The sequence below is a fragment of the Takifugu flavidus genome, chromosome 2, assembly GCF_003711565.1.
Source record: "Takifugu flavidus isolate HTHZ2018 chromosome 2, ASM371156v2, whole genome shotgun sequence".
Taxonomy (NCBI): Eukaryota; Metazoa; Chordata; class Actinopteri; order Tetraodontiformes; family Tetraodontidae; genus Takifugu; species Takifugu flavidus.
Genome location: NC_079521.1, coordinates 11,935,300 through 11,954,970, shown reverse-complemented (window position 1 = coordinate 11,954,970; position 19,671 = coordinate 11,935,300). Strand labels below are relative to the sequence as shown.

Here is a 19,671-nt window from a genome sequence, read left to right as displayed (position 1 = left end):
TCCATTATTGTACTATTCACACATTTTCTGTATGAAGGCGAGACGACAGACCAGTTGACGTCCTCCGCAGTCACTGTCGTAAAATGCTTCGGGTCCTCCTAAAGCGGTTTACGGCACACAGCGCAATGAACACCAGCAAGTCTGCACTTTTTGTTCGTTTCCTTTATCCTTTTCCTTAAAATCTCTGTCTTTTCCAGGTAGGAATCTTAAGTCGACTGCACCTCTTAAAACGTGACAGTCCGTAGTTTGTGCTCGCCGTGCTATTATTGTGTTTTAACTCGGTTAAGACTTACGTGAGGGGGAAGTAGAGGGTAGCGAGCTCATGCTAATGCCCATTAAAGTGACGACGAATACACTACGGTTACGGGACAATCCGCAGTGGCATTGCAAGGATACTGTGCAGTTTAGTTTTTATCATGATGGCCACACCAATAAGAAATTTGTCATCTTAGTAATGACCTTTACCAAACTATAGCAGACGCGGTAACCTGGTGCACCTTCCCAGCCAGCTGACGCCAGACAGGTTTCTTTTGGGTTTTGCTCTATAGTGACTTCACATGACCCTCTTGAAATTTAAAAGATAGCGAAATAATCACAATTTTCTCTCCGTACATTCCTCTGTACTGATGTCATGCTTGATATTCAGCTGTCTTCCAGCCTGTCTTCAGACCATCTGCTGCAGTGTTTGAGGATGAATCCTGTAGTATTGAGTTACCGGGATAGTCTGCTGCGGAGCTCTGATGTGTCCTTATTGGAGGGGCCACATTGGCTAAATGATCAAGTCATCGGTTTTGCCTTTGAGTACTTCAGTGCCGAGCGCTTCAGAGTCCTGGGAGATGCCATCGTCTTCATCAGCCCAGAGGTCACCCAGTTCATCAAATATGCCTCTTGCCACGAGGAGTTAGCCGTATTTCTGGAGCCGCTGGGTCTTTCCTCTCGCCAATGGGTCTTCCTGCCCGTTAACGACAACTCCAACCAGACTGCTGGAGGGTCCCATTGGAGCCTCTTGGTCTACCATCACCACTCCAATCGTTTCTCCCACTATGACTCTCAAAATGGCAGCAATTCGCTGCACGCATGCCGCATCGCAAGCAAACTGGAACCGTTCCTGGGTGCCGGAAGGAAAGCGGTGTTTGTGGAGGAGCCGTGCCCGTCGCAGCAGAACAGTTACGACTGCGGCATGTACGTGATCTGCATTGCAGAGGCCTTATGTGAGAAGGCCAGGGTGGAGGGCTTCCCGTGCCTCCCGCTTCAGATCATCACACCAGCCTACATCACCCAGAAGAGGGCTGAGTTCTTCAGACTGGTCCAGAGTCTAGCCCAGACTGACCACTGCTGCTCTTTGTCTTATCACTAGCACAGAGACTGTTGCTCGCTGTGTGCAGGTTAGCTGTCAGCGTCCACATATCTGTTGCTGGTGCATCTGAATGCACTTGGTCAGGCAGCATTATAAAGATTCTGATCGTTGAGGATTAATTTATTCACTGGTGTTCAGCTTCTTCCTTGCACACGCATTGCAAATATGCAACATGTTAACAGTAACACCAGCATGAATTAACTCCCATGTACATCCACACATATCGAATAGGAAGCAGTCATTAAGAGGAAGCATACACAATTTTATGTTTCTTTGCATGAGTTTGGTTTGAATGTGGAAATGTTTACAGATTATTGCTCAGGGTCATATTAAATGAACTGGAGTTGACAATAAGAATGTGCATCTTCTTAATTTATGCCAGAGCTCTTCTTTTAATGATGTGCATCACTGGAAATCTGAGAGATCGTGAAACAAACAGGAATAATAAATTATGGAATTTCAACTGTCCGATTGGAGAATAAATTCTGCTTTCACTTTTTGTTGACCCACATTCCTTTTTTTAATTGTGGTTGTGCTCTTTTACATACTTTACATCCAATTTTGGTGTCATTCTGTGTTTGGGCAGCACAACACAAAATTGCAAAGTCACATATCTGAGTTGCAGGATCAGCAAAGCTGAGCATTAAACATCGGAGGCACTTACATTTTTACGAATCCAGAGAATGTATCTGCTGATCTCGCTTCTAAAAGCAGAACGTGGATAATTAAAGCACAGAGGAAGGCTGGATCAGGGTTTATTTTAAGCTGAAGTATTCATAGTTGGACTGTGTTCACTGACATATTTACGAGCGAGCGTGACTATCAGAGTGAGATTTTATGGTTTCAGTGTGGGATGACGTGAGGCGGAGTAATGCTCACCACATTTACACCACACGTGTGATGATCAGAAAATACATAAATTTGTGGCAAGAGGGAGTATAACAGAAAAAACATCAGCCTTGGCTTAAACTAAGTGTCCTAGAAAGTAAAATCTACATTAAAGTTGCTTTTGAACCATGAGGATGACTGATTGGCATTATGTTCTTGTCTTGTGTCTTGATAAAATGTGGTAATGGGAGCGCTGTTAAAGATGTGCTTTTAGGAGGTAATAAGAAAAATACTGCTGTTCAATTAGCTTGTGATTGTTTCAAAAAGATTTACCAGATGTCTATTTCCTACCTATTAAATCCTTCAAAGAAGACCTCTAAGGATATTACGTAAACACCTTTTTTCTTTACTGGTTTCCAGCCTAATGACTGAATCTTACCACACACGATGTCACCAGGTTACTAGTTTGTGTTGCATAAAGAGGCACAACCTCCCCATCTGGCCCAGAGCCTGACACGACTCTTAAATTCACACTGCTTGGACTGTTTCCACCCTCTGCTCTCCTTCCTCTGGCATCCTGCACTCAGCTACATCCCACAGGCATATTTCAACTGGAGTAACCAGTCAGACCAGCCAACACGGTTGACTTTTGTCCTATAAAAGGCCAAAAAGCTGGGGCGCTCAGGCAACACTGTATTAGAGAGACAAAGGGCCCGCTGAGAGGGCCGTTAAATTAGACAGATTTGCTTCTAAGTGAGAAATTTCCCAAAGAACTTCCAGGACTGTGGATGGCTGCCTGCTCCAAACTTTAAATTTGAACCAAGATCTTTGGTGTCATTTTAAAGGCAGCTCGTAACACGCTGGATAACCTAAACTGAAACAGATATATTTTACTGGTGGTTTTATTCACCCATAAATCAGAAATAGACATGTTGATATGGCTGTAACACAGCAAAAGCTATTCTTACCTCCAGGGTTCAGTCGGTGTGGCTCTACAAGCCAGAGAACAGCTTCCATCTTCACCAGCGATCACAGAGTTAACAGGTCCGCTATGTGAGATTTAGCGGCATCTAGTGGGGAGAATACAGCTCCATTGATTGCTGGGTGATTAAATCAATTTTTCCGCTTTCAAAAAGTGCAAAATTTCACCTGACAAGCGATAATTTGTCCATCCAGGGCTACTGTAGAAAACATTCCAGTGTCCTGGTACCAGTCAATCATGTGATATCTCCTTTAAAGACATAAAAAAAAAAAATGCAGCTCTCTTTTGTTTTTTCTTTTCTTAACTGCTCTGGGTGTTTGTAGCTCAACTGATTTCAAGAACAAGTTTCTGACTCCACCAGCTGGTTCATATTTGCATAAAATGTACACAGACGGATATGAACCGACATTACGTCACATTGTAGCACATCTGCAACCAACTAAGACAACATGGAAGTGTTTTAGCTTTGTGTACAGCTGCGTGCGTGAGAACCGGTTTGATTAAAACAAGCAGCAATGTACCAAAGGGGCCAAAACCAATGCAGTTACATGCTGGTCCATATTGTTGGCAGGTGCACGGCCCTCGAAGGTTTAAGTAAGCCAGGTTCACATCACAACAAACCAAAAGAAATAAAAAGCAAACAGGTTAATGTTCCACAACATGCACAGGAGGAGTCCTGAGAGTTAAATGCAGAAACCATGAGAGCAAAAATGATGGATTAGCTTTTTAAAAATGGGGAGCAAAACTTAAGCATGACTGTGACAATCGGCAAATCTTTTTAGACCTGTAAATGAGAACAAAAGTGTTGGATATCTGCTGAAAATCACAGTTTTGACCTGAAGACATCGACTCTCCAACCAATCTTGTCAACGTTTGGGTGCGAGGATGAATATTGTGAATCTACATGTGCCGTTATCTCTTCATTTATACCAAACATGTTAGTCCAATGGTAAAACACTATGAGATAGGGGAGAAGGCTCCTGTGAGAGGCCAGGGGAGGGATGGGGTGGAGCCTCAATCATTTCCTGCATTATAATGGAGAATCGCATTCTTCCTCAGCTACTTACTCCCAGAGAGGCTCAGTTGTCCACGGTGTGAATGTCTTGCCCAGACATAGTTGGGCACACAAATCATCCCTCCTCCTCTGTGCTGGTTTCTTGGAAATAAGAACTCATTTTAATGTGTTTTTAAATAGTTGTTGGTGGGGTTTGTGATTACACAATTTCCAGAAATTTGCCTTAGAAAAATCCCCTGGCTTGAGAGGAATCATTAACACAGTGCATTGTGGTGAAAACACAACATCCTCCACACCATAAATTTACCCCAAGATCCTCCGCTTGTCCTCCTATGCAGACGTGCGCACATTTAATGCACGTCCAAGGTTGGGGAATCTCCAGTAATGCAGCCCCAACGATGACACCGTGTGGTAACCAGACCAGAATTCCTGCATTCTCCTTCACACTGCAGAGGTCAAAGGTGACATGGACAGAATTCCAGCAGGGGCAGTTTGGGTCCCGAGAGGCCTGGATATGGCTGCATCCTGTCTGACCATCTGCTTTGAGCAGCCCTGCAGCTAAAATTGAGTCCACCTCCAGGTGGTGGCACAGACAAGTTTCATCCAGTTGACCTGACAGGTTTATGTAGTTCAAATTAAGTCAAATCAATCATGTGAATGAGGAACTGATTTTGCAAACTGTTTCCTGGAGAGAAAAATCTAGGTGACAACATCTAGGTGGGCTTCCAGCAACGTTTACATCAGTGTTCTGATTTTAAAAGAGTTTAAATTACCAACATAAACGTGAAATCACTGTAGTTGTTCTTTTAAACCCTCAAACAAACAGCCCTTTTTTCCAGGTCGAAACAGGAAGCGAACGTTCACCCAGACGTGTTCACCTCTGGCCACGCCCTCTTTATCGCTACCGGAAACGTGACAGCTTTCAATCACCGTGGTTGTCATGGTACCATGGCTCTTCCAGGGCAAAACTTGAGATAAATCCATGTGATTACTATAATAGAATTAATCATTTGTTCAACTTTGTGTCTACACGGAGTGTTCAGTAGATGTCAGCGTTGTTACAGAAACTTGTTCCGATTTACTTTGATGTGTTGATTCATTAATACCTCATAATTGGGTATATTCCGATCTTGACCAAGGGCTTTTGAAATGTATGTATTTATGGCATCTCTCAATCGATCAGTTAATTTATTTACGTATATATATAATTTAGCTGATATTCCCTAGGTTTTTTTCCCCTTCATATTATTTTTTGCTGTAATTTTCCCCCTCTAAATATAAATTTTTACCGTTATAAAATATCCATCTCAAACAGTGAAAGACTGTGAAGCTATCAAACGGAAACAGGTGCAGGGAAAACAAATCCCGAGCTCAGGTCTTGGCAATGCTGCGTTCCAGCCTTAGATTCTGCCTGGGATAAAGAGGTTCTCCACACTTTCTGTACTAATGAAGTCCAGGTTTCACCCTGTGACCCAGCACGTCGTGCCAGAATTACAGCCACCAACCCTGGGCAATCTGGTCTGAGCACGCAACAGTAAAATCAGAAGCCACCAAAAAACAAGACATGATGCTAATCTCTACTTCATTGCCCGTTTAATTCATAAACAGTTCACATGATCCTCAGACACGCCTTTTCAATCAACACTACAATCTCCATACAATAATATTACTCTGTAAAATATCTTCAGACAATAATAAGACAACATGAAAACTTAATTCGTTAAGTTTTTGGTGACTTTTGAAATGTTTAAAGGGGGGAAAAAAAACCCTCGGAATCTACCTTCCTTCATTCCTTCTACAAATACCTTTAAAAGTGACAGGAGTACCAACTATCAATCAAAACACAAACTCTTCATTGTTGCATATGTTTGAAATGACGCCGACGGTTATGAAAAAGTGCACGTGAGTCTCCTGAAACGTTTGGTTCAGTTCGCTAATTAATGTTCATGAGTCGCGACGACCCAGAAGCTTCCTCAGCGTCAGTCCCTTCAAGTAAGTCTTTCATGGAATCACCTCCATCTTCCACCTCCATCCATCCTGGGGTCACGGGGTCAAAGGGATGCCTGCGAGAGGCGGCGTAGTACGCTGTAATCTACGGTAAAACACAGATTTAACCTCAGGAATAAACAGTCCGTTTGCATAGTCTGGAAGTGATCAGACAGCAGGTAATCTTCCTGCGGAGAGGCCTGGACGTGGGCTGTTTGCTGCTGGTCCCGGGAACTGGTCTTAATGGTGAGAGAAGTAACCAGGCAATCAGGGGTCACTGCAGGGAGCGGGGGTTACCTGGAGGAAGCGTAGACCACCGTGTTAGTCACAGGACTTGACAAATGCTGAACTCTGAATGAAAACAAGTCCGTTTTTATGTGATAGTGCTACCGGTGTAACTATCTGACATCTCACCTCTCTCTCAGAGGCAGATTGGGATTGAGGAAGGACAGCTGCTGCTCCAAACTGCACACCCGGAAGGCCAAGTAGCATGACGACAAGATGAGGAGAATAATGCTAAAACAACAAAGGAGAAGGATTGCAGGCCAATTAAAAGTCAGGCGGGTTGTTGTACCACCAAGTGAACACCAGAGGGCGCCAAGCGCCTTTCCGTCGACATGCCAACAGAGCACCACGTGACTTAAAGCGACAATTACGATTTAAATTTTCTACTGCTGCTGAATCCTAAAACAAACATATTTTAAACAACATCAATCGCATTGTTATTCTACTTAGATTAAATGTTTTTTTCCCCTTCTTTTTTCTTTAGGATATTGAGTTTTAATCATAGCTGCCTTCTTAATTTCCATGGATTAATCTTTGCTCTGCAGTATCTCAGTGTCCTGTTGGCAACAGCGAAACCCTCCAGGAACAGATAAGGGCTGATTGCCCTGTCAAGGACGGCTGTGGGGACAAGCTCAGTGCTCTGTGGGTGAAGGACAGTCTCCATGGTCACTGAGTTGCTCTGCTGCACCTGAGGGTGACACTCGCTTAGGCAGATCATTGGCAGCATTAAAGGGAGTCCTGGTAATTAACTCTCAGGGGAGGCATCTTCTTTTGAAGAAAATACAGAGAAAAAGGCGTTTTAACGGTTCAGATCTCCCGTGATAGCTGCACCACCTTGAATACGACACCATTTACGACATGTTTTTAATGCTCAATGTACGCGTGTATATGTGTGTGTGTGTGTACGTGTGTGTGTGTGTGTGTGTGTACACTCACAGCAGGGTGAAGAACCTGAGCAGCTGGTACTCCATCTGGCCCAGCTCTGCCACAGGCTCTGATAAAAGACCTCTGTCTGTTTGCAGATCTCTTTCTGTAACACGCGCACACACACGCACGCACACACACACACACACACACACACACACACACACACACACACACACACACACATTTAAGGACACTCTCACACCTGTTTATCTGAAGTCACGCAGCATTTGGAAGTTTACAGCTCTAAAATAAAAACTGTAAAACTACTGTGTTCCGCGCTGATCGGTGTATTGGCTTTAGCGACATCTAGTGGTGGGAAAGAAGTCTGCGCCAACACGATGCGCAAAATGACTAACGATGTAACGTTGATTATATTTATAATATAAGCTCTAAAACTCTTATCTGCAATGAAATGTCTCGATGCAGACCTCACGTGTAGTCACTGACTTCATATATTCCCGTTTGTATCCATATTTCGCGGTGCTGCAGGTAGTACGCAACGCCAGTACAGCCAGCATCGTTGCCTTCACGGTCTCTTTGTTCCCTGTTCATCTCTGTTACACAATAGCTGCCCGCATGTTTGCCGGTGCTCTACGTGCACGGCGGCGAGCACTGAGCCGGCGATCTCCTGCACAAAAGCTGGTGGCTGATTAAATGTCTGAGCCGGACCAGACGGAGACATTATTGCAGGTCAGTGTCCAAATGCATCGTTTCTAATAATCTGGATTTAATCTGCACCCAGCAACAGCTTTATTATTTTTTTTAATACAAGCGCCCACGTGTCTTAATCTCCATTTGGGTCTTAATGTGTGGTTGCGTAACAGCACCCTTGCCATCCAAAAGCAAACATTGCCTGCAGGCACGCCTAATGACGATCACTGTGATCATTCATCAATAATACTCTTCTCTTCTTGGCCACCCTCCATTTAGCCTGCACACATCTCTGGAGATTACCGATGATGTAACGCCGGCACCCACCAGATTGTCTGACTGGGATGAATGTTCCAGAATTTGCAATCGCGAGTAGAAGTTAGAGCTGATAATAGTGCTCGTGTAGCTCGTTTCTGTCACATTATGGAGAAAAGTGACATTAAAATGACTCAGAGTTGGATTTTCCTCTTATTACGCTTTCATTTCTAAAAGGTCGGGCTCAAAAGCCGATGTTGAGATCCGTTTGGCTGCTCTCGTTTTAGACTTTGGAGGTTTTATGAAGGTTTTTAAAGTTACGACTCACTTTACAGCCGATGGGCGCAGCTAAAAAACATTCTTTTCTCGCTCTCTTCACGTGTTATTAATGTTTTTGGTCATCACTTTTCACTTTCATACTGACTTTGATGCAAACAGCTGCCCCCTACGACAGAGAGCAGATGGAATTCATCGCATTTCCTGCTCGTTCTGGATCAGAATCTCAGCCTGTGGCTTTAACGGCAGCCTTGGACTCTGTCCCCAGGAGCACGCCGTTGTGGTCCGGAGTGTTTTATCACCTTCCAGTAACTGCTCTGGTTTCACCGGCTTGTCTGCGGAGCTCAGATTGCTACTGGAGTTCCCCAGCAGGTCAGGAAGCGAGGCGGACATGGACACCACCGCGGGTTTGCTTCTCCACTTCAACACTGATGGAAACTCGTCGACCAACTCGTCTGAAGCCGGGAATTCGTCCTGTGAAGAGGAAAGAACAAAGCCAATGCATCAAGCTAAAGAAATAAAAACGTGCTCTTTATCCAGTGGCCACTGTGTTGAAGCACCGAAACATGACCAGTTGTTCCTAAATGTCGTCCACCAACGGTGGGCAGAAACCCTAAGCCCCGCCCCTTTAGTGAATTCAGCCAAGATCAAAGTGAGCTCCAGGATGCTCGTGCACAAAGGAGCTAACTGTCCTTTAATATAAAGGCAGGCCTGTGCCAGAGTGGCTGGAGGTCAAACACACACTCTCTGATACAATCTTGCCAGTTCGGGCAAAGTTAAAGGCAAAAGAAAGATCGACTGTGTGAAGTCAGCCTTCTGGTAAAGAACAACGCCGATATCACCTCTCTGTTCCTGCGGATCATCTGAAATTAAGACTCTGCTTTGATCTTTTCCAATAAAACGCTGCCACTGACCAAAGACAAGGTCGGCTCCTCCATGAACTGCTTCAAGCTCAGACTTTTCCCGTTGACCTGCAGAGGAAGACCACATCAGCTGCTTTCAGCGGCCTGATTAAAGGCTGAATGGAGACGGAGGCGCGTGACCTCTGACCTGAAGGTGTGTGCAGATCCTGCGCAGGATGTCGTAGACACTGTCTCTCGATAGCAGGGACACAAAGACATACTGAGGAAGAGAGAGAAACAAGGAGCTTAAAATAGCATTGATATAATCTGTTTCACCACTGGGGTTCAAAGGTAGCCCCGCCCCCACGCTGCCCCATGCCTCTAATTGGAGCTGTCCTCCCTAACTCGTGGTGAGGTTCTGATCAAGGGTTCTAATCTGCACTGGTTCTTCTTTACTGGATCCATCAGACCAAAAACAGTCAACCAATCCACGGTGGTTAACCTTTGTCATCGCGCGCTGCTGTTTCAGGACCGTGGTCTCTTTAATCAATCAAATAGCTCCAGTAGATCGCGCTACATTAATCCCACACTGGTTTCATCCGCTCCGGCATGCAGAGAAGTGGGCGGCCACTTATTTTAGGGATGTCATTTCCGCAAATTACGCTTGAGGGCTTTAATCCCAGCACAAAGGGGATATTTGCTGAGTGACAGGTCGGTGAAAGCTAACCTCAATATCTCTCTGACCTGAATACACCGATCCTAGGAGCGCACAGGCTCTGTGCTTCCTTTCCCAACATGATTCATTAACTTTGAGACAATGAGCGCCTTCCATGTGCTCCTCGCTGCATAACAAGCCGCTTAGCAAGCTTTGGAGCACGTGGAACCGCAGTGGAGCCACTGAGGCTACCGCCACAGGCAACAGGGAGGCAGAAAGCATGCTAGCACTAGCAGCGGAGCCTAAAAAGAACCTTGTTTTTGCTAACGACTGACAACAGAAGGCCTTCTCGTTGTTGTGGTGGAAAACCAGCCTGGGACTCCACTCTGCTTCTATCTATAGCGCGGCGTTTTGTTTTTTTTCCATTACGCCACCGCGCAGCGCTAATCAGAGTGAACGTTTGACTCGCAGTGCAGCTGATGGACGTGTTTACCTTCTGGCCCGTGTCTGTGGTGATAGCCAAGCCGTTGGGCACCAGGCCGGCTGTCTTGTGCTTCTTCACCAGCCTGACAGAAACGACAGGGATGGCCACCTAGATGACAGGGGGACAGTTCCTGTAAGAATGAAACCGTTGCCATGACGATGGCGGCGCAATATCAGCGGCAGGGAAGGAGCCACGGCGCAAGGGAAAATGTTCCCAGTGTCAGTCAGAATTTCCAGGAACGTGGTCGGAATAAGTAGCTTATTGTCACTCAGGTGTCAGAAGACATTTGGGAAACGAGGTAAAAAGAACAAAGAGCAGCATCAAAGGGAAAATCCCAGAAGCCTTGACGGCTAAACGTGGAGCTCCACCTCTTCCGGGACTGTTTTCTCCACGAACGTGAATGCCGGGACAGTAAAAGCACGACTTTCCTCTCCGGATCACTTTTCCGAGGAACTCCACTCATCGGCGGCCGTCAGCCATCCCTACCTTGATGTCTTTGCCGAAGAGGTTGGCATAGAAACACAACCAGTTCCTGGAAATGTAGAGGCGGCCTTGCAGAAGGATGTCTCTGAGGAGAGCACAGGAGTACACTGAGAACAGAAGAGACACGAGAACCTTTGAGGATCAAGAACTGGTACCACTTCCTAAAACCCTTCCTGCCGTTTTGCTCCGTTCAGATTCACCGGCTGCTGGTTGGTGTCGGATCTACACAGTTTGAAGAGGAAAATCTCAGCTGTAAACAGCGCCGGGGTCGACGTAACGTGACCTTAATGTGACCTTTTCATCATTGAAAACGCAGCCCATAATCTGCACAGCACAGCAGAGTTAAGGTCCGGCTTATTTAATATCTGTCAGATTTTTCTGTTTCCTCCTATTTCTGAGGTCAAAGTGAAGATTTTTAGTGTCAGTGCTAAAAAAAACAGAATTTTGTTAACTCAAAGTTATGAAGGATAACGTAAACCCTCAACGTTTGCCTTCAAAACTGGAAGCGGACGGAGACGTGGGAGACGTCCTTCCTGTCTCACCTTTCATGAGGAGCTCGTCCTTGGGGACACACTGGAACAGTTTGTGGAACTGGGAGTTGTACTTGCTGACGGTCTGTGCAGAGGGACAGGGCAGAGTCATGAGCAGCTCCCTGGTGGACCGGCTCGCCTCCACCGCCCCGGCGCCGCTGGCCGCGCCGGCTCCGCCCGCCGCCGCCGCCGCCCTCTCCCCCAACGGGCGCAAGCTCTGCACCAGGCTCAGCACGTTGGCTCCGTACACACACACACACTCTCGCACATCCAGGGCCTGGAGCAGGCTGCTGCAAGACACACACTGTTCCCCTGTCGCTGGTCAGTGGCGGCGGGCGCCTCGGGTCCACACGCAAACACACACCTGGCTTTGACGTGCACTTCTACACACACACACACACACCGACACGCGGAGGCCTACACACTAATATGGAGGCACAGAAGCAGGTTGCAGCCACTGAGCTATACAAGGCGCCCATTCTGCGTCTCTCTCTCTCACTCACACACACACACACACACACACTCACTCACTTGAAGTCTTTTCCTTCTCTGCCTCTGACTCTCCATGGCTCAGCCTTTCAGCTGTCAGATCATCCCTCCCTCGACACCCATCCGTCCCCTCACCCTCTCCTCTCGGACGCCTCTACCGCACCTCTGCCGCTCCGTCCCGTCCCGTCCCGTCCCTTCCTGTCCCGTCCCGTCCCGTCCCGTCCCGTCCCGTCCCGTCCCTTCCTGCGTCTCGTCTCTCTTTCTGCTGACTCGTATCTGCTCTGTTGTTTGTGAGCCGCTCCTGTTTTTGTCTTGCTAATAATAGCTGACGATGGAGCGGCTCCTGTTCTCAGGAATCGCTCGGATACGGAGCGGATTGATCCCGTCTAGTGGATGATTTATGATTCCTTCTGAGGATTACGGGGGCAATTTCTAGGTAAATGAAACAAGCTTATTCCTAAGCAGGGACCTAGACTCTCTAACAGCAAGAATAAAGCCCAGAAAGGTCGCCAGGACACACAACGTTCACTTCACACACACGCAAACACACACAGACACACACTCGCAGCTCCAGTCAGGGGACTGTGGGATTAAACTGCAGAACAGGGAGGACATGAAAACTCCACACAGAAGGATCCGGGGCTGGGATCTATCCGGAACCTCCTGCAGGACTGTCAAAAACTGCAGTTTGAGCTGGAGAAATGAGCGTTTGTGTTTCCATCACCAGCTCGCTGGCGCTGACTAAGTCTTTGACGTTCCTGCTGGCCACTAGTTAACTAGTTAACTAGCCAGTAGTTTAGTCTTGGGGACCGATTAGAAGAATCTTAAACTGGTCTCACCGAGCCGCGATAACATTTCTTCACATCTTCACAGGACAGCTCTTCGATCATCTGAAACCTGCAGACACACAAAACACACTTTAGACGTCTGAAGCGCACGGATGGAGGAGCATCTTTGCATCTCAGTGACGTGTGTGTGCGGGTTCTGTACGTGCACGACGGCCCGACTGGTTCAAACCCCCCACGTGACGCGTTTAGCAACAGTGTGCAGAGCTGGGGGGGGGGCGAAGGCCACCAAAGAGACGTAATCAAAGACAAATACAGCATTGTTTGAACACAAACACTGACGGGCGGCCAGCACATTATTCCTGCCGGTGTTTTACTCGCCACACCACATGAACACACACACCCCCACACACACCTGGCGCAGGAGCAGGTTAGCCTAACCCTAACCCTAACCCTAACCTCCTACACACGGTTAAAGTGAGCCAGAACCGGCAGATATCTGACGGGCTGCGACAAATCCCTAAAGTCTGGAGGATTTCTTTCTGACGGATCCTGAGCGAGTGAGCGGCCCGGCCTGGACGACAGAGCCACCAAATGTTTAAACGCCACGCGGCTAATGTTAGCATCACTCCCTAAAGAGAAACATCTGAAACTGCCGATGGAATAAAGATGGAAGCACCTTCGCCTCTCGAGCCTCCCGCTCTTTCCTCCCAGCTTCCGTCTTTTTCTGATGAAAAGTTCTAAACTGCCTCAACCTTGATGGCGGCACATTGACCGTGCTGTTTATAGTTAGCATTTCTGTGCGTCGTAGAGGAGCAAAATGAAAGTCCTTTTGCCGTTTCTGCTATTTTAGGCAGTTTTCCTCCATTGATTCTGAAAAAAAAGCATTTCAAATGAATATTTCATGAATATTTTAATTCAGCAGGGACGTCTCAATTCATATTCTCCTCCATCGCTGTCCTTTATTAGCGGGGTGCTATGCTAAGAGGGCTGCGCTGTGGGCTGTTCAGCTGTAGGACAGCCAGCATAACAAAAATCTGGTCCAGATAAGCGGACAGGGTGACCTCTGACCCCCAGCAGATCGGTCTGTTTCCGAGACTTCAGTCTCAATGTTTTAAGAAAACAGCTTTTTCTCTCTGATATCTGGAACATGAGCAGGATAAGCTGTTAGCTAACAGCATCCTCACGTTCTTAACGTCCTTTTTTGTCATTACCGAGAAGTGAGGGGCCCCGCCCACAAACGCCACGCCATTATCCCGTGACCATGTTGTGAACAATAGTGCATGTGTGTTCCTGCTCGGTGCCTATAAATAAGACCCGCGGGGGCTCGGTGCTCCCAGGTGGAGAGAGAGGAGCGATTATTAAAAACACAGGCGGCTCTGTGGGGACCAGCCGGTACTCTGGTCCACCTCCTCGCCCTTCTAGACCAGCATGAGCGGAAAAACCACCACGGGCGTTTCCCAGTGTGGTGTGTCAGGGTTTAAACCAGGTCACGCTGGGGTGATTTGGGGGGAATTAAAGCCGCACTTTTCATCAGTTGAGGTTTTATTTTGGGATGGATTCGCAGAAAAGAAGTCATTTTGGAAAAGGCTCTGCCGTGTGGATCCACGTGCCCTCGCCAGGGTATCTCAGAGCCCTTCCTGCCTGAATACTGAACCTAATTACAAGCTCAAAGAACCCTAAATTGGATCCCAAATTAGAAAGCGAACACCTCCCATCGGTGGCCGGTGCAGAAGAGGAGTCGATAGTAGAGGAAGGAGCAGAAGTTGGGACGGAGAGAAGCGAGCAGAGTTCCTCTAAAAGCTTTAATGAAGGTAAAAGGAAAGAGCAGAAAAGGCAGAGCGTGACTAAACCCTGAGGACGCAGCAGCATCCACAGATTATGAGAGCAACTCAACATAATCCAACAAGGGCTGTGGAAACCTGGATTATGTAGCATAAAGCAGCCTGTTTAAGAGACGCGGTAGGAAACCATAAAGCTGCGAATGTTTATGACGGTGTTATAAATGTGCTGCTAGCACCAGTTCAGGTGAACTCAGCTCTCTGCTGCCCCATTTCCCCTGGGGGCTTCTGGCACCTGGAGCCTGGATCCAGCTGAATTAGCAGTTTGCTGGGACACGTGTGCGCTCAGCCTCTGCTGACTTATATTTTCCTTTAATTTTCCACATCTTGACGGGTGTAATGGCCATTCTGGTGTTGGCCACGCCCCCTTTCCACCTTCACGCATGCTAAGGTGCACAACCGACGACGATCACATGCTTTAACTGGTTGTACAATTTCTATTTCACAGAATATTTCTATATTAATTAATGGTAAACATTAAACCCTTTAAGCTGAGAGTGCCACGAGTTTAAGTTCCTCATGCTCTCCTACATCTATATAAATTCATCCTTTACCCTAGCAGTTTTCCAGACGGTTGCTATAACAACCAGGTATAGTGAACCAGAGGAGGAGCAGCTGATGTCAGAGCCGAGCTGAGTGGATCAGAACTGGTACAAATCAGTGGAAAGCTCAAGGCTTCGGAAAGTTACAGGAATTCATAAATTTAAAGATTAAAATATCCCCCAAAAAGCTGTAATATTATATATCTAATATTAGAGCCTGTGAACAGGTGACCTGCTCGTCCCAGATTTCTTTACTGAGACAACTAATAATAAACAACTAATAAACTAATTAATGGTGCAGCAGCTAGCCTGCTGCCCCCTAGTGGTCACAAACCACCTGACACTGCTTTAAAAAGCCACGTTTGCGCTTACGACAGGTCTGAGCTGTCGGGGGGGGGGGGGGAAATATACATTCATGGTCTAATAACACATCCGGGACTGAAGTGAAAATCCCATCAAGGTCAGACGGGCCTGGATTACGCTTCACCTGCCAGGAATCTTTCTTACGTAAGACCCGTATCCTTCTGTGCAGCGCTGGTGTGTGTGTGTGTGTTTGTGTGGGGTTAAAAGACAGATCAGACGTGGGTTCAAACACATACTGGTGATTAAAAACCAGATCAGAGGATCATTTCTCTTGAGTTTCACTATTGTTTGTGATCAAATGCGGCTAAAAAAAAAAGCACCAAAAAGGTGCTGAAAGAATGAATCTCCTGGGGCTGGAACCCATGACCGTGCACAGGATGCAGATGGTGCGTGGGCGTGTGTGTGTGTGATTTGCCTGAAGTGTCCGTCGTCCTCCTTGGAGGGGTCCAGGTCCTGGGTGCAGCCCAGGCCCGGCTCCTCGCTCTGCTCCTGCTGCTCGGTCATGCTCCTGGCCCTGAACACACAAACACACCTGTGTGAGCGGCGGGCGCCTCCCTGCTGGGCGCCCGGCCACGCGTCCCTGTTTGTTTTCGGACGCGGCCTCTGCTTCAAAGGCGCCTCGCGGAAGGTTCCCGGACCCTGGCGTTGAGGGTGCAGCTGCGAGGCCGACGTCATTGACAGATCAGCCTCCGTCACGTTCGCCCTGGGGGGGGTCGTTAACGGTCCCCTGTGATTTCAGGTGCTGATGGAAACGTGTAGTTTCCAGTAAGTAACCTCTAATTGGTAGCGGGCCTTGCGTCACCCTCTGAGGCGTTCAAGAGAAAAGATAAGGCGAGATAAGAGGAATGGGCTTTGTTGGAACTTTCCTCCCTAAACAGAGGTTGAATTTTAACCACGTTTCTGCACAAACGGGACGTTCTTGTTCGCTTCGGCCTGAAAAACAAGCGGTGACCCTTTACCCAACAGCTGTGACTATTCTGTCCACACACACACACACACACACACACACACACACAGTTAGAGACTCCCTGGATAAACGCGTGGTTTATTTGCGAGTCTGAATAATTCCGAGTGAACAGTGTCGTCAGGGCACCATGCTGATGTGCAACCTTTGACCCCCAGGGGCCAGTGTGAGAGGAGGCAGATGAGGGGCCTTCAGATCTGTCCTCCTCTCACACGTCCACCTCCTTCCCGAGCGTCTGTCCCTCAGCAGGAAAACATTTTGTCCTGTCACAAGACATCCTGAAATCCAATCACTGTAATCTGATTACTGCTGCGCGCCACGGAGATTGTTGCCGAGGATTTGCTGTCTGTCCCAGGAACGGCCGCTCTGTAAAAATTAGCCGAAGCTATTTTTGATGCTGAGCAACGGCGCTAACTCACACCTCTGTTGAGGATCTAATGAAGATCTGGCTGTTACGTATAGATATCATATAGATAGAGCTCAGGCCTCCCAGGTGACGCCTTCGTGAACGGCCCGCTCTACGAGCTAAACTAGAGACGGCTTCAAGCGTCGTTAAAAGCCGACAGTGTCGGTCGCGTTAAAGTTTAAACGTTTTTTTCTCCACTTGAATTAAACAAATATTCATTGTTTCTCAAACTCAGAATGAAAATGGCTGAAGTCGTTCAGCATTAGCTGGGAAGCTTAGCATGAATGAAAGTCCTCCTGGTGGTAGGATGCAGTAAGAACACAGGTACTGTATCAGGTGAGCAGCATTCTAAAGCCACAGGTGACCCACAACACATTAAAGTCAGGTGGGGACGGCCGCGACTGTTTAAAGTGTAAATGGAGAACACAGATGATTTAAGCAGCATTGAGCACACCAACAAACAAAATGTCCACATGTACCCATGAAGGGGAAAGCGACACATTTGTACATGACTGAAATTCTAGTTTTTCTCTATTTTTGCGGGGACTCAGGTACCATGAAGCAGGTCAGCCTTTAGACTCTGGAGGGGAAATCCAGGAATAAACCTCTCCATTGTGCAAGCGCCTCAAAAACAACCTTTGATGGCGGATGCGTGTGTGTTTTAAACCAGAGCTCCCATTTTAGCTCTAATTACAGTTTAGATCCCAAACCAAAGAGGTTACTGAGATTAGGAAAGAAATGTTATAAACGGTCTGTAGAGAAATAAATACTGACGCTGTACAGTCAATTTTTAATTGACAGACTATTGTAAGCAAAGATTACAGTCCAAGTATTTGCTCAACAGTTATGTTTTAACTCTAATTACCAGTTTATATCTGATATATTGAGTTTTAATGTGTTGTCCTTGGCGGCCGCATGCTGTCAACTAACTACATTAAGTCCAAAACAGCAGGTAACGGTGCAGAAAAGCGGAAAGTCTACACAATAAAAGCATTCGGGATATAAATAAGACGCATTTGCTGACTACAGATGATGCTCACTGCACAGCAAAAGGTTGTAATATGAATTAGATCTCGTAGTCAAGGCGACGCAACAAAGAACAAGCATCTTTGAAATAACTCACAAAACCTATCCGTTACATATACTTTAATTTGAAAACCCTCAGCGGAAGTTCTCTCACCCTGTCGCTACCTTGTTGCTAATCGTCTCCTACCTGCGCCTCAGTAGTTGTAGCGACTTTCCCCGCTGTAATGTCGCCTCGTATCTCCCCACAAGCTCTTAGGTGTGCGCCTCATTCCCCCCCGGGATCATTTCATGCGGTCTAACCGGGGGAAGACGACGGGAAATCTGCGGCTCTTGTCGGGAGCAGCCGAGGCTAAAGCAGCGAGCGGAGCTGCCGCGGCCGCAGCTTCCTCAGCGAGCGGAGGGTTGAACTCACCTATCGCCCAGTGTGGGCTGTTTACACACTGTCAGAGGGATTAAAGTGGCATTTCACACACACACACACACACACACACACACACACACACACACACACACACACACACGCAGCTAATTTACATGAGACACACAGAATCAATTAAGCAGAAAACTATTAAATCTGTGCAACAATCTGCTGCAAAATAAATAATTCCACCCCAGATTGGAAACAACTCAGAATTATACTGACAACACAGGACAAAAAAAGAACCATGCTTCATTAGCATGATTTCAAAATACAAAATGGACACTGTAAAAAATTGTATTTGGTGGTTGCTGGTTTTTGACTTTAGTAATACTGTAAGTATCCCTGCATACACACCTGCATACACACCTGCATACACACCTGCACACACACCTGCATACACACCCCTTTGCCATTACACATGTGTTAGTGATGTATTTATCATTTATTCATGGAGGAGGACTTTGTGTTTGGATGTTTTGTGGTCATATAATGGGAGGTGTGGGATGTGACTTAACTGAAGTCTGAGTTTAATTAGTTTCACGCTGCAATTATCAACATTTGAATTTTTGAAAATAAAAGAAAGTGTTTAAGTGGGCATAGGCTGCAGGAATAACTACAGCTTCAAAAAAAGATCAAAGGAATTATACCTGAGAAAAGGAGGATTAAAGCAAAGTGCCACCAAAGATGTGGCCTGACCCGCCGCAGATGTTCCAGCTGTTCGTGTCCCTACAGGCAGAACACTGCTGTTCTAGAGCTCATCAGTGGGTGTCAGAGACCGGGAGAGCCTCTCGTTCTGGTCGCATCTCCGTCCCTGTCCCACTTCCCTTCCTGCGTGGCGTTGGCTCACCTGGCTCTGCTGGCTGCTATCCTCTGACTGCAGGTACCATGAGGGGGGCGATACTGGCGGAGCTGGTAGGGCCCGTCCTGGCCGGGAGCCTCGTCGGCGGGCAGAGCCTTAGGGCTGGCAGCGTAGATAGTGCATCCCATGAACACCTCCTGGAAGTCTCCCTCAGCGTCCTACAGCGAGCGCCCTCCAGGTATCCTTCTTCCCGTCCTGCCCCGATGTCGGCCAGCTGCTCTGTGGAAAAGCCATTGGCTCAGCACAACGCTGTCTTAACCCCTCCTTCCCAGCTCAGCCCCCCCCCCCCCCCCCCCCCTCCCCCCCACATGGCCCAGAGTGGGAAGGATAATCAGATTTCACATTTAGAGGCAACAAAATCATCTCCGGCATAATCACCCGCTGTCACCGATGTTGCATTCTGCTACTGTGGAGCACGC

At 47.2% G+C, this 19,671-nt stretch overlaps 2 protein-coding genes and 1 long non-coding RNA gene across 10 annotated transcripts; 1 reads left to right on the top strand and 2 right to left on the bottom strand.

Moving 5' to 3' along the window:
• Positions 1-58: 58 nt before the first annotated feature.
• senp8 (SUMO peptidase family member, NEDD8 specific) lies at positions 59-1,857 on the top strand. Its single transcript, XM_057013130.1, has 2 exons — positions 59-197; positions 647-1,857. The coding sequence occupies exon 2, from the start codon at positions 692-694 to the stop codon at positions 1,355-1,357; it is 666 nt and encodes a 221-aa protein (XP_056869110.1). The 5' UTR covers positions 59-197; positions 647-691; the 3' UTR covers positions 1,358-1,857.
• Positions 1,858-1,864: 7 nt separating this feature from the next.
• On the bottom strand, positions 1,865-3,785 carry LOC130513889 (uncharacterized). 2 transcript variants are annotated; one of them, XR_008946855.1, is made up of 3 exons: positions 3,335-3,785; positions 3,154-3,255; positions 1,865-3,054 (listed from the first exon to the last, which is right to left on the bottom strand). It is a non-coding gene; the product is annotated as an uncharacterized LOC130513889 (long non-coding RNA). The 2 variants fall into 2 exon arrangements; XR_008946854.1 differs by having other exon boundaries at positions 1,865-3,059; positions 3,335-3,770.
• A 1,973-nt stretch (positions 3,786-5,758) lies between these two features.
• Positions 5,759-19,481, bottom strand: gramd2aa (GRAM domain containing 2Aa). Of its 7 annotated transcripts, none has more exons than XM_057025596.1 (12): positions 19,241-19,480; positions 15,992-16,090; positions 12,885-12,942; positions 11,569-11,641; positions 11,030-11,133; positions 10,553-10,651; positions 9,613-9,684; positions 9,477-9,533; positions 8,865-9,036; positions 7,390-7,483; positions 6,583-6,684; positions 5,759-6,465 (listed from the first exon to the last, which is right to left on the bottom strand). In XM_057025596.1, the coding sequence occupies exons 1-12, from the start codon at positions 19,378-19,380 to the stop codon at positions 6,462-6,464; spliced, it is 1,074 nt and encodes a 357-aa protein (XP_056881576.1). In that variant the 5' UTR covers positions 19,381-19,480; the 3' UTR covers positions 5,759-6,461. The 7 variants fall into 7 exon arrangements, with proteins under 7 accessions (XP_056881576.1, XP_056881581.1, XP_056881580.1 ...); XM_057025601.1 differs by lacking the exon at positions 19,241-19,480 and adding an exon at positions 19,041-19,203; XM_057025600.1 differs by lacking the exon at positions 19,241-19,480 and adding an exon at positions 18,160-18,418.
• Between the last annotated feature and the right edge of the window lie 190 nt (positions 19,482-19,671).